Source organism: Manis pentadactyla, chromosome 7 (genome assembly GCF_030020395.1).
Source record: "Manis pentadactyla isolate mManPen7 chromosome 7, mManPen7.hap1, whole genome shotgun sequence".
NCBI lineage: Eukaryota > Metazoa > Chordata > Mammalia > Pholidota > Manidae > Manis > Manis pentadactyla.
In genome coordinates this window covers 75821322-75836115 of record NC_080025.1, presented here as the reverse complement: position 1 = coordinate 75836115, position 14794 = coordinate 75821322, and the positions used below count along the sequence as shown (strand labels likewise).

Sequence of the window (14794 nt, the reverse complement as noted above, 5' to 3'; positions counted from 1 at the left end):
CTAATGGGTTTTCCTTTGTAGGTGACCTTTTTTCTCTCTCTGGTTGTCTTTAATACTCATTCTTTGTCTTTGATCTTTGCCATTTTAATTATTATATGTCTTGGTGTTGTCCTCCTTGGGTCCTGTATTGGGAGACCTCTGGGCTTCCATGGTCTGAGAGACTATTTCCTTCCCCAGTTTGGGGAAGTTTTCAGCAATTATTTCTTCAAAGACACTTTCTATCCCTTTTTCTCTCTCTTCTTCTGGTACCCCTGTAATGCGAATAATTTTCCATTTGGATTGGTCACACAGTTCTCTTAATATTCTTTCATTCCTGGAGATCCTTTTATCTCTCTCTGCCTCGGCTTCTCTGTATTCCTGTTCTCTGATTTCTATTCCATTACTGGCCTCTTGCACCCCATCCAGTCTGCTCTTCAGTCCTTCCAGAGATTGTTTTTTTTCTGTATTCTCCCTCCCAACTTGATCCTTTAGCTCTTGCATATTTCTCTGCAGGTCCATCAGCATGGTTATGACCTTTATTTTGAATCCTTTTTCAGGAAGATTAGTTAAATGTATCTCCCCAGGCCCTCTCTCAGGGGTTGTCTGGCTGATTCTGGACTGGACCAAATTCTTCTGCCTTTTCATGTCATTAGAGGCAGTTGTAGGCAGGTAGCACATGTGTTAGCTGGGAGAACAAATCCCTTCCTGCTTGCTGGTTGCCTTGCCCTTCTCTGCTGCCTGTGCCAGTTACCCACACACCTGGAGGAGGCTCCAGATTAATTTCCTGAGCCACGGTGGGCGGGGCATCCCAGAGCCCTGCGGGGAAAGGCAGGCACACCAGGTGTGCCCTCCTGTGAGAATGGTGCGCCTTCGTGCCTTGCCCCACCTTCCTCTGCCTGTGCCGGGCAGCTGCTCGCTGGTGGCGGCTTTTGGATATGGCCTGGGTAGCTGCATGCTGGGAGGAGGCTCTGGGTGACTGCCGTGGGCACAGCCACTCCCAGGCTGCTCTGCTGGGACCACGTGGGAGGGGGAATGAATGGGAGGCTGTTTATCACTGGGAGGGGCTTCAGAGCTGTGTTACCACCCAGGGGTTTAGGGCACCTGAAGTTCCCCGGAATTCCCAGCTTCTGGGCTAAGTGTGCCAGGATGATTCTGTCCAGCTGTAAGGCCCTGGTCCTTTTAAGACTTTCAAAAAGCACTCGCTTTTCTTTTGTTCCAGGGGAGCCAGCTGCGGGGACCTGCTCGCAGATTTTAGTTTTCTATTTCCCTATATCCAGCACACCATGCATTGTGTGTCTGCGCTCCCAGTGAAGATTACTAGGGCTGGTTATTTAGCAGTCCTGCATTTCCACTCCCTCCCCGCTCCAATTCCTCTCCTCCTGCTGGTGAGCTGGGGTGGGGAGTGCTTGGGTCCTGCCAGACTGCAGCTTGTATCTTACCCCCTTCGTGAGATGCTGAGTTCTCACAGATGTAGACATAGCCTGGCTGTTATACTGTATCCTCTGGTCTCTGTGTTAGGTGTAGTTTTATTTGTTGTATTTTCAAATATATATATGGTTTTGGGAGGAGATTTCCACTGCCCTACTCATGCCGCCATCTTCCCCTGTCAATCCAAAGTACATTTTTTATAAGTTCCTTTAGAGCAACTCCCATGGCAGTAGTTCACACTTTTATCTGTAAATGTTTTTCTTTTAGTTTTATTTTTGAATTATAATTGGGCTGGATACCCAATTCTAGGTTGGTAGTTTCTTTCTCTTAAGATATCAAATAAGTATTCCATTGTTCTCTAATTTTCACTGTAGTTGCTAGGAAGTTGGTCTTATCTTGTCATTCCTTTGTATCTATTCTCTCCCTTCTGATTGCTCTCATGATACTTTGTTTATATTGTTCTGTAATTTCAGGATGAAACTTTATTTATTCTGCTTTGGATATGTGTTGTACATCATGGATCTGTGGATTCATATTTTACATCAGATCTGAAGAATTCGTAGTCATTATTTCTTTCAACATGTTGCCTTTTTGCTCTATTATCTCCATTTTCTCCTTGTGGAGGTATAATTATATATATGTTAGTTCTTCTCATTATATTTTCCATGTGCTTCTTTATATTTTCCATCTCCTTATCTCTTTTTACTGCATTTTTGATATGCCTTTCAGACATGTTTTCCAGTTCACTAATTGTCCAGCTGTCCTAGAATAATTATTGAAAAGACCATATTTTTTACAATGCTCCAAAGTCCCATATTTAAATAAATCAAGCATCCTTATGTCATAATCAAATGTCTGTTTTGGGGTTTCTATATATTCTACTGAACTATTTATATATTCTTACTCATACCATATCACCTTAATTACTGTAGCTTCATAATAGGTCTTAATACTCCTATTAAAGTCATAATAGGTCTAAGTCTTCCCACCTGGTTTTCCTTTTTTAGGAGCCTCATGATTATATTTAGCCCTTTGTTCAAATACTTTTAAGAATCAGCTTGTCATATTCCACAAAAACAAGCTTAGGATCAGAATTGTGTAGATTTTATAGGTCCCTTTGAAAAAAATACCCATACCCCTTATTTTGGTCCTCTCCAATTTTTCTCATTTCATTTGGTAGTTACACTAAGTAGTATTTTTCAGTGTAAGTCTTGCACACTTTTTGTTAGATTTATTCTTAGGTACTTGATATTTCTTGATTATAAATGATAACTCTTTAAACTTTCATTTTCTACCTCCTTTCATTAGCATAAGAAAGGAAATTACTTTTATATGTTGACTTTGTATTCAGCAACATTACTTAACGTTCTTATTGATTCTAATCTATCTGTAGATGATTTTGGATTTTCTACATACATAATTACATAATCTGTGACCAAAGATAGTTTTATTTCTCTTTTTATAATCTTAATTTTTTTGAAATTTTTTTATTGAAGTATAATTGATATACAACATTATATTGGTTTCAAGTATGTAATATAGTGATTCAACAGTTACCTACATTATTAAATGCTCACCCCAATATTGAAAGATGACAGTATTGACTATATTTTCTATGCTGTACTTTTATCCCCATGATGTAATTTATATTATAATTGAGATTTTGTGCCTTTTTATCCCCTTCACCCATTTCACTCACTCACCCCCAACCCCTCCCCCGTGGTAATCAACAGTCTCTTCTTTGTGTCTATGAGTTTGTTTCTGTTTTGTTCATTTGTTTTGTTTTGTTTTTTAGATTCTACACATAAGTGAAATCATATGGTATTTGTCTCCTTCTGCCTTGCTTATTTCACATAGCATAATACCCTCTAGCTCCAACCATGTTGTTGCAAATGGTAGGATTTGTTTTCTTCTTATGGCTGAATAATATTCCATTGTGTATATGTACCACATCTTTTTTATCCAACCATCTATTGGTGGACACTTTGGTTGCTTCCTTATCTTGGCTATTGTAAATGCAGCAATAAAGACAGGAATGCTTATATCTTTTCAAACCAGCAATTTTGTTATACCTTTTTTTCTTGCCTTATGTCACTAAGATCTCCAGTACAATGTTTAACTGAAGTGATGATAGAGGGCAATATTTTCTTGCTTCTAATATCAAAGGAAAGCTTCACCGTTTCACCACTAGGTATGATATTTGTTGTAGATGGACACCCCTTATGCACATCCTTTAAAGGAAATTCAGGATTAGGGAAATTCTTATCTATTCCTACTTTACTAAAAATTTTCTTTGAAATCATGAAAAAGGTTGCAATTTATTAAGAAATTCTGCATCTACTGAGATGATCATATTTTTTTTCTTTTTCTGCATCTACTGAATGATATTTTTTTCCTTCATCTCTTAATGTGGCAAATTATATTAGTTTTCTAATGTTAAAATCCAACTGTATCTTGCAAGACACAAAGAGACACACAGTACAGATACACAGAGAGACAGACACAATACCTGACATGCATACACAGATAAATACAGGCCTATGGAGCACAGAGATGAAAAAAAAAAACATCCAACTGTATTTCTGGGACAAATGCAACTTAGTCACAAAATAGTCTCCTTTTTATATGGGTGGTTTTTATAATATTTAGAACAGTTTCATAATGTACAGAAATTTGTATTTTTGCTTTGAGTAAAACTGGCCAACAATTTTCTTTTTCATATTGTCCTCATTAGGTGTTGGTGTCAAGATTAGTGCTGGTCGCATAAAACAAGTTGGAAAATGTTTCCTCTTTTTCTGTTCTCTTAGAGAATTTGTTAAACATTGAACCCATACCAATACAATAGAAAGGATTTAATATAGGGAGTTGTGTAGACAAGTATTAGGGAGCTGAAAAGGAAAAGGGGAAACTGCAGTAACACAGTTAGAAAATAAAAGAAGTAGCTATTTCTCCTAGGGATGAACAGTCAACGGGAAGAGGCTGTGTTATTCGAAACTACAGACTTGGAAGAGAGACCTCCGCAGCTGGCACCCAGACCTCTGAGGAGGGTTTTGTCCACCTGTGCAGGTACCTCAGGAGCCACGCAAAAGACTTAAGTCTGGTTTTTGTCCTTGACAACATTGTTTTTCTTCTAGTTTACCTTCCTTACTACATTTTACTCCCATCTTTTGGAATTTCCATGACATACTGAATTTGTTGGGACTTCAAAACACTTCAGTACCCACATAAACCTACAATATCCACAGTGTGAAAGGCACTCTCTGCATGTGGCCTGGGGGGCCACTGGCTATCCCTTTCCTGTCTTCTAAAAATTTGCTGAATTCTTTCATTCCCTGTGTCTCCATCATTTCCTTTGATTTTTTATTTCTTTCTATAGTTTTAATGTGATATCAAGAGTATCATGTGATAAATGCATACAATCAATAAGCTATCCTTAACCCACAATCATATATAAAATTAGTTTATTGGTTATATATGTATTTTTTTATATTTATTAAATTATTCATTATAGAATAAAACTTGTATTTAAAATAATGTGTAATTTTGACATCTTTATTACATTTTTTCTTATAATTTGTTTTATAGATTCAAAGAAGAACATTAACATATAAATTAAAATCAAGCTACAATCTTGTATTGGTGTAAAATATATCAGCAAATAACATGTCTGGAAAGGAGGGTACTTCAGAAGAGCTAAAGGATACCACTAGTCAATTTAGGAAAGAATCTAGATCATCATCAATGGAGGAGCCTGGATTTACTGAAGAAACATCAAATCCATTAAAGGAAGCTTCTGATGGGAAACCTTCCAACCAGATGTATGAAACTCAACCTAGCAAGGATAAGCTAGGTATACATGATGATGTATCAATACTGTCCTCTGGCAGTAATTATAAGAGAAATGAAGAACAAAGGAGAACTCTTCAATTTTATGAAAGAATTACTGGATATAACAACTCACAATCAGAAATTGAAACTTCACAAAGTCCATCATTATCAATAACTCAGATGATTGCTGAATATCAGGCTATCACTGGCCTTCTATCTCAGGAAACCTTAGGAAAAATTAGTCCACAACTCTCTAAAGAAAATCAGAAAGGACTTGAATTAGGGTCAAATAACTTTACACTTAATCTGAAGGCCAAGGGTTTACAAGAATTCCCTAAGGATATTTTAAAAGTCCAGTATGTAAAATATCTATATTTAGATGAGAACCAAATCAAAAGTTTTAAAGGGGCAGACCCAGGTGATCTGCTAGGACTTGAAATTCTGTCCTTGCAAGAAAATGGGTTATCATCACTTCCACCTGAAATTCAATTACTTCATAATTTAAGGATATTAAATGTCAGCAACAACCAAATATCACATATACCTAAAGAAATATTACAGCTTGGGAATATCAAGCAACTCTTTTTTAATAACAATTACATTGAGAGTTTTCCTTCTGGCTTAGAAAGTCTTGAAAACTTGGAAATTTTAAGTTTGGCTAAAAATAAGTTAAGACAAATACCAGATACTCTGTCTAGTTTGAAAAACTTGAGAGCTCTCAATCTGGAATATAATCAGTTTACAGTATTTCCAAAAGCTCTGTGCCTCCTTCCAAAGTTAGTTTCACTTAATCTTACTGGAAACCTAATAAGCAGTTTGCCAAAAGAAGTTAGGGAGCTTAAAAATTTAGAAAAACTTTTACTAGATCACAATAAGCTTACCTTTTTGGCTGTGGACATTTTTCAATTGCTCAAAATGAAAGAACTTCAACTGACTGACAATAAATTGGAAGTTATTTCACACAAAATTGAGAATTTTAGGGAACTTAGGATCTTACTACTTGATAAAAATTCATTGAATGAAATACCAGAGAAAATTTCCCACTGTGTGATGTTGGAATGTCTTAGTCTTAGTGATAATAAATTAACAGAGCTTCCAAACAACATCCATGAACTTAAAAATTTAAGAAAACTCCATGTAAACAGAAATAATATAATGAGAATACCTCAAAATATCTCACATCTTAAAAATGTGTTCAGTCTCGAATTTTCAGGAAATATAATCACAGATGTTCCCATTGAAGTAAAAAACTGCAGAAAAATAAATAAAGTTGGATTGAGTTATAATAAAATAATGTACTTTCCAGTAGGTTTGTGTGCTTTAGAATATCTTCATTATTTGAGTTTAAATGGAAATTTTATTTCAGAAATACCTGTGGATATATCTTTCAGTAAACAACTGTTTCATTTAGAGTTTAATGAAAACAAACTCCTCATATTTTCTGAGCACTTATGTTCTCTTACTAATCTTGAATACCTGGATCTTGGTAAAAACCAAATAAGGAAAATTCCACCATCTATTTCTAACATAGCATCACTCCATATTCTTATTTTGTGCTGTAACAAATTTGAAACTTTCCCTAAAGAAGTGTGTACTTTAGAAAATTTACAAGTACTTGATCTTTCAGAAAACCAAATACAGGAAATCCCTTCAGATATCTGTAACTTAAAAGGAATCCAGAAATTAAATATTTCAAGCAATCAATTTATATATTTTCCTATTGAACTGTGCCAACTTCAATCACTGGAAGAGCTGAATATAAGTCAAATAAATGGGAAAAAGGTAAGAAACTGATATTTTGAACTTTGGGAGTAAGGTGGGACAGAGGGAATCAGAAGCTAAGCTGTACTGTATGTGTATATGTTTTCAATTTATCTGAATATTTCATTTTCTAAAGGATAAGTTTCTTTAAGAGCCCAAACATGGCTTACAAACACACTTCTCAACACAATAGCTTCATAGGAAAACAGTTGATTAAAATGAAGTTTCAGGTAATTAAAGCTGGCAATTTTATAGATTCCTTTTACTTCAGTTTAATTATAAAATAAAACTTAAAGTCATGGATGTAACATAAATGTGTAACTGAAAATTTGGAAATTGAGAAAAGAAGTTAAAATAATTCATTCTATAAGTCTACCATTGTAATATAAATACTGGTCACTGGTCACATGTTGATACATCTTACTTTTTGTCTTTTTTTAATATGTATATGGTTTTATAAGCAATTATAAAAAGACTGTATACTCAATTTTAAATTCTTCTATTTTCACTTAACATACATATCATAAGCATTGCCCCATGACATAACATAATATTCCCAACAATTGTTATCACCAATGCATGATTTATGTAACAAATTCTCTGTTATTAAGCATTAAGGAATGTAATTTTTCACCATCATAAATGTTTTGAGAAACTTCTTCATAAATACAGCCTTTTTCATATTTCACTCTTTCTGTAGGGACTTTCCCCTAAAGAACTGCTAGATCAACAAGAATAAATGTTTTTATAGTTCAGTATTTAATTTTACTCAAACTCTAAAAGTGAATATTGTGGAAATACTTTATCTGTTATGTAATACACTTTCAGAAAGGTTACTTCAGGCAATACTTGCTTAATAGATGGAATGAATAATGATACTTGCTGTGCTTTAAAAGTTGTTCTTGTACTAGAAAATACTTTCTAGTTCTGCATTATGATCATAAATTAATTCCTTAGCTGAATTATAATGCTCTCATTTATCCTATATCTTACTGTGGAAGTCTACAAGGTTGTGTCCTTAATTCCTTCCTAAACCTCACCACATCACGTGCATGACCCTCAAGTCTACCAAACTGGAGCTGATCTCACCAGTGCATTAGTCCCACAGATCCCAATTTCCCTGGAAATTCTTTGTTCTTCTATTCCTCTATTGTCTCAAACTTGACATAACTTCAAAATCAACTTATCTTTCTTTCCAATGTAACTCCCTTCAAAAATCCATTTCTGCTTGTGATGTTACTTTTTTTCAGACCTGCCAATCTAAAAATCATGGAATCATTTTGTTTCTTTTCCATCACCAGTTTCACCAAATTTATGCTGACATTGTCTTGCTTTTCCTCTGAAAAAGTCTTGGATCATCTCCTTCATTTTCCACTGTCACAATCTCCATCCTGGCCCATGGTCATCACTCACTCCATTGCCTAGACTGCTCCAAGAGCCTCCTGAGTATTCTCTATGATTCTGTCTCCTCCTTGGGATCAAGGCTTGTCAAAACTATCAGGCTTATTTCCAGGGGACTATTCTCAGGAGCTGCATGTACACCACTTACTCATGGTGGGTGAGTGCCAAAGGCACCAGTCCACATCATTACAGCATCATTCTGAAGGTCACCAGATGGAAAAAATCATTTACAAAAACTCTCCTCAAAATGAATATCCTATAAGATTGGGAAGATAACTTTGATAATAACCCTTTTGGGTGGAGGTGACATACCTAAAGGATTAACTGATATAACAACAGATGGTCACTAAACAGTTATCTGAAGAAGATGAGTCAGATTAATCACAGGGCCTTTATTTTGCTAAGTGAAGGATGCCCAACAGGAGTCTTCCTTCCACAGTAGCTCTATCATCACACAGTTCTCTGCCACTTCCTCTAATAAGTGCTGAGTGACTACTTAAAGAATATTTGTTTGCAGGAACTCTCAAATTATGGACCTGCCCACCTGTCTTTATCTCCTACCTCATAGGGCCGATTCTCAAGTCTTGCCATAGCCTTGTGCCATATTTCCTTTCCCAAACATATCTCCTTCTGCTTCCTATTTACTGATCAATTTCTCACTGGCCATTTTTGTTCTCACTGGCATGATATTTGTTCTGCCTGAAGTGTCATCTAACTCTCATCCAATCCTAATTCCTTCTTAGGAGGCCATTTGAGTCCCAACTGCTACAAGAAGCTTTCCTTTAATTATCTGATGTGTACTGATATACATTCCCTAAACATTCATATTAGTGTTATTGTGCTCTCTATTTTGAACTGGATTACCTACTGCTTAATGCTATTTCCTGATTGATTCACATGTGTTTCACATTTTGTTCCCTGAACTTTTTATCTCCTTGAAAGTAGGGACTATCTCTTATTAAGCTTCTTTTACATCTGGAAGGACACTGAGCATGACATCCAGTGTTTACCTTGTTGTTTTGTTATTGCTGAGGAGCCTATATTTTCAAAATTCTTTTGTTCACTTACAGAATTACTTTTACTTCAAAAGTCACTTGTAATGGCCTTATTTTCTCTGCATATGCACATTTCTTCTCTACCTTATCAGAGTATCTTAAATCCTGTTATTCTGCAATACTTTTTGTATTAGGAATTTTTATTTGAGGCTACACTGCCAAAAGGTATAAGTCCATTCTAAAGAGGTTTACTGGGAATTAACTCAAAATGCATTATGTTTGGGAACATGTACATAAAAAGTATAAAACATATACAATATCATTTTAAAATCCAAGGAAAACACACAAGGGATTAATGAAAAGCAGTGTTGATGAGAGTAGGAATAAAGAGATCAAATGTGGGACAGAATCGCTGGGAAACATTTCAGGAAGAAGAATTAAAAGCAGTCAAGCTTAGAGAAGGAAGAAAAGGCTAAGGTGACAATGAACACCAAGTGCGGGGACAGCGAGGAAAGTGGCTTAGCGAGCCACACCGTTGAATTGGTAGCAGTGGTCAGACTGGGGAGGTACCTGAATGCCACATACAATGTTGTGGGCTTTAGTAAGGAAGGAAGTCGCAAAGAATTAGTGCCACAGTAAAAAGAGCTCCTTTTTAAGACAAAAAAGAAATATCTCCTTCCATCTGGTTTGAGGAAAAGTTCATCACAGAAATGCTTATTAAAAATATAACTGTTTAATCTTTCTTACAGTTAACAAAACTTCCAGAAGAGCTGTCTAATATGACTCAACTTAAAGAACTTGATATCTCAAATAACGCAATCAGAGAACTTCCAAGAAATATAGGGGAATTGAGAAGACTGATTACTTTAAATGCCTACAACAATCAAATAAGTTATCTGCCACCATCTTTTCTATCTTTAAAGGATCTCCAGCAATTAAATGTGAGTGGTAAGTGTCAAGCATTATCAACAAGTGTATAGGTTGCAAATTTTACTGGCAAGACAGAAAAGCAATCAACATAATGTAGTAAGTGCCCATTGGAAGAAAATGGCTATCCTAAATATAGAAAATGAGAGCAAGGCATATGATCCATTTCTTTCCTGCTAGAGGATACAATCCAGCTGGGGAATCTAAACCAATTTTCATTTATTTTCTGCCTCCTCCACCTATACCCAGTCATTCAGTATTTCTTCCCTTTCTGAACCTGATCTCATCCCCCCCCCATACACACACCTACCTACACAAACTTAGGTCAGCATTTTCTCTATTTTCCCTCTCTACTGGCTCCCCTGCTCCCACTCCTACACACTACTACTCTAATACCTGGTCTTTTACAAAGTTAATCAACACAATAACAACAACAAAAAAAGCAAATTACTCTAAAGGTATTAAAAAGATTTCCTAAAGCACAAAAATTACTAGATTGCTGTTTCTCTTAATATTTATGAAATATTACCAAATAGAAAACAATAAACACCTATGTACCTACTCCCAGATTAAGGAATGTTAACATTTTGCAATAGTTACTTGAGATATTTTTGTTAAGAAATAATAGAATTAAAACTTCTTTTGTACTCCCCAAACTAAAAGTAACTACCGTACTGAAATTGGTGCATCTTGTTTCCATCCATGTATGTACACATATAGGTATATATATCCACTAAAAGTAGTAATATTTTGAGTTTTTCATTTTAGTAAATCTTATTATACAACATGGTATGCAATTCACCATTCTGTAACCTGATATTTCATGTCATATTTCTAAAATTAATCCATTGTTATATATACATAGATCTGTTTCATTTTTTTATTATATATTCATTGAAGAATAATTGACATACAATAGTATTAGTTTCATGTGTACAATATAGTGATTAAACAATTGTATACATTATGAAGTACTTACCATAAACATAGTTACCATCTGTCATCAGTTATATAATATTATATTGAATATAATCCCCATGCTATACTTTTCTGTGACTTTTAAATTTTATAATTGGAAGTTTAATTCATTAAAAATGTTGTATAATAGTCAATTACATGGTTAAATAGAATTTAATCCATTATCATGTTGATAGACAATTTGGTTGTTTCCAATTTGTTTGCTACTATAAACATCATTGTACATGCTCCTGGTATACAACTGCTCGGGTTTCTTTAGTGCAAATAACTGTAAGTACAATTGCTGGATCAGAGGATATGCACAAGCTCAATTTTACCAGATTTGGGCAAATTGATCTCCACAGTGGCTGTACCAGTGAACCACACGAACAGATGAGTTTATGAAATTATATCTTTCAGTTGGAAGTGGCACGTGTAACTAGAGCCCTGTGCCATCCTCAATTGAGAGGATTTCCAGAACAAAGCTCATCTTTTGTTTCATGTACAGTAAAACCTACAATAATGCATCAATACTTAGATATAATGCAATTGGCATTTGTCTCCTGAATCCCCAGAACTCCCAGTAAGCTGGCTATGCAGATATATGTCACTCATCTCATTAATTTTGCAATAATGTGAAATAAGTTGCAATAATTTGGCCCTGCAATTGAATATTTTGGTTCCACTTTTGTGTTATGGCAGTTTTACTGTATTTTAGTGAGGTTATCTATTTCATCCAAGTGTAGGATGTACTCCACTCACCTATTTGTGCATGAAAAAAACAAAGGCCAACCAGATCCACCTGGCCCATTGGAGAACACAACTACCAACTGGAAGCACAATTCTCTGGAAGATCTCTGGTACAGAATCAAGACAAAATAGAAGATTTTTTGCAAGCTTGCCAGTTCTCCTTTAGTCCACATCATAATTAGAAAAATGTATCAGTCAGGATCCAGTCAGGCAACAGAAACCATACCTTAGTTAATGACTATGTATAATATTATTAGCTACATAACTGAAAGGGTAAAAAGAGAATTCTAACCTTTTCACAAAAGTAGCAATGGCATGGAGCAAGAAGCACCCTATGACTGAGGGAATAAAGTAAAGACTATGAATTATTAAAACTTAGAAGCTTGGAAGAGGGGCCACAAAGGGGTGAACTCTAGGCATCTGAGGATGAAGCTCTCCTTGGCTGATACTGGTTTCTCTGAGCTTTGGTGGTGTGCATGTGTGATAAAGTAAGTTCTGCAAGTGTTGGGAAAACTGCAAAGTGCATTCAGGTATTCATGCTGCTGGTTGGGTGTAAGTGTTGATGAAGTGACACTTGAAGAAAAATAGTCAAGAAGCCCAGAGAGGTGGGTTTGGAGCTCAGAAAATCACTAAATAATTAGCATGCCTACAGCCACCAGCCTTTGTTGCCAGAATAAAGTTAGAAAAGCTGAGTTAATAATAAAATGAAGCAAACAGGAATGCCCATGCCACAGATTTGGTTTGCAGACTGAATGAGACTTTGACAGCAGGTAGGATACTATGGAAGCATTGTTGAAACAAAAGCCATGTATGATAGTCTTGTGCATTAGCCCCCTTTGTCACTAACTGTAGTGAATTTAGGAAGATAATCCCTCTGAACTTCAGTTTTTTAAATCAGGAAGATAGGAAAGGTATAATTTCTGTTTGTTTATAGAGTTGTAGGAATGTAGTTGATAAAACCTATGAAATTATTTTGACAAATGTGAGGCATTGTACCAATGGCAGGAATTTAGAAATGCATTCCTTTCTTTCCTCAGAGCATGGGCTGTGGAGTAGGACAGATCTTAGAATTCTAGCTCCATTATTTATAAGGAAGTTTTTTTTTTCATTTTAAGCTTCTGTTTCCTATTCTCTAAATGAAAACACTAATATCGGCTCTTTGCATGGTGAGGATTAAATGGTAATCATGAAGTATGAAGTACAGAAACTGATGTGTAGAGGTTCTTTTTTTTTAATTGAGGTATTATTGATATACAGTCTTATGAAGGTTTCACATGAAAAACATTGTGGTTACTACATTAACCCGTATTATCAAGTCCCCCCCATACCTTATTGAAGTCACTGTCCATCAGTGTAGTATGATGCCACAGAGTCACTACTTGCCTTCTCTGTGCTACACAGTCTTCCCCAAGACACACACCCCAACATAGTACCAATCATAATACCCCTCAATCCCCTTCTCCCTCCCTCTCCACCAACCCTCCCACAGCACTCCACTTTGGTAACCACTAGTACCTTGAAGTCTGTGAGTCTCCTGCTGATTTCTTCCTTTTTTTTCATTTTATTTATTTATTTATTTGTTTGTTTGTTTATTATATTGGCATTATTAATCTACAATTACATGAGCAACATTATAGTTACTAGACTTCCCCTTCATCAAGTCCTCAACACATACCCCATTACAGTCACTATACATTAGCATAGTAAGATGCTGTAGAATAACTACTTGTCTTCTCTGTGTTGTACACCCCTCCCTGTGCCCCTCCTCGACATTATGTCTGCTAATCATAATGCCCCTTTTCAAGCCCTGTTGCTCCCTTCCCAGCCATCCCCCTCAGTACCTTTCCCTTTGTTAACTGCTAGTCCATTCTTGGGTTCTGTGATTCTGCTGCAGTTTTGTTTCTTCAGTTGTTTTCTTTGTGCTTATACTCCACAGATCAGTGAAATCATTTGGTACTTGTCTTTTTTGGCATGCTTATTTCACTGAGCATAATACCCTGTAGCTCCATCCATGCTGTTGCAAATGGTAGGATTTGTTTTCTTTTTACAGCTGAATAATATTCCATTGTGTATATGTACCACATCTTCTTTATCCATTCATCTACTGATGGACACTTAGGTTGCTTCCATTTCTTGGCTATTATAAATAGTGCTGTGATAAACATAGGGGTACATATGTCTTTTTGAATCTGGGACCTTATTTTCTTTGGGTAAATTCTTAGGAGTGGAAATCCTGGGTCAAATGGTATTTCTATTTTGAGATTTTTGAGGAACCTCCATACTGCTTTCCACAATGATTGAACCAATTTACATTCCCACCAGCAGTGTAGGAGGGTTCCCCTTTCTCCACATCCTCACCAACATTTGTTGTTGTTTGTCTTTTGGATGGTGGCCATCCTTACTGGTGTGAGGTGGTATCTCATTGTGATTTTAATTTGCATTTCTCTAATGATTAGCGATGTGGAGAATCTTTTCATGTGCCTGTTGGCCATCTGAATTTCTTTTGGAGAAGTGTCTGTTCAGACACTGTGCCCATTTTTTAACTGGCTTATTTGCTTTTTGTTTGTCGAGGTGTGTGAGCTCCTTAAATATTTTGGCTGTCAACCCTTTATTGGATATGTCATTTATGAATATATTCTCCCATACTGTAGGAAGCGTTACTGTTCTATTGCTGCTGTCCTTTGCTGTACAGAGCTTTTCAGCTTGATATAGTTCCATTTGTTCATTTTTGCTTTTGTTTCCCTTGCCCAGGGAGATATGTTCATGAA

The 14794-nt window shown here is 35.9% G+C and overlaps 1 protein-coding gene and 1 long non-coding RNA gene across 2 annotated transcripts in view; one reads left to right on the top strand and one right to left on the bottom strand.

Moving 5' to 3' along the window:
• Nucleotides 1-5070: 5070 nt before the first annotated feature.
• LRRD1 (leucine rich repeats and death domain containing 1) overlaps nucleotides 5071-14794 on the top strand; it is a 39772-nt gene continuing 30048 nt past the window's right edge. Inside the window, exons 1-2 of the mRNA XM_036879241.2 lie at nucleotides 5071-7017; nucleotides 10142-10340. Of these exons, the coding sequence (XP_036735136.2) occupies nucleotides 5071-7017; nucleotides 10142-10340 (2146 nt within the window). The remainder of the gene's footprint in view (nucleotides 7018-10141; nucleotides 10341-14794) is intronic.
• Nucleotides 5369-14794, bottom strand: part of LOC130684281 (uncharacterized) — a 98908-nt gene continuing 89482 nt past the window's right edge. Inside the window, exons 2-3 of the long non-coding RNA XR_008998484.1 lie at nucleotides 6401-6485; nucleotides 5369-5486 (exon numbers count right to left, since the gene is read on the bottom strand). This is a non-coding gene — a long non-coding RNA (uncharacterized LOC130684281). The remainder of the gene's footprint in view (nucleotides 5487-6400; nucleotides 6486-14794) is intronic.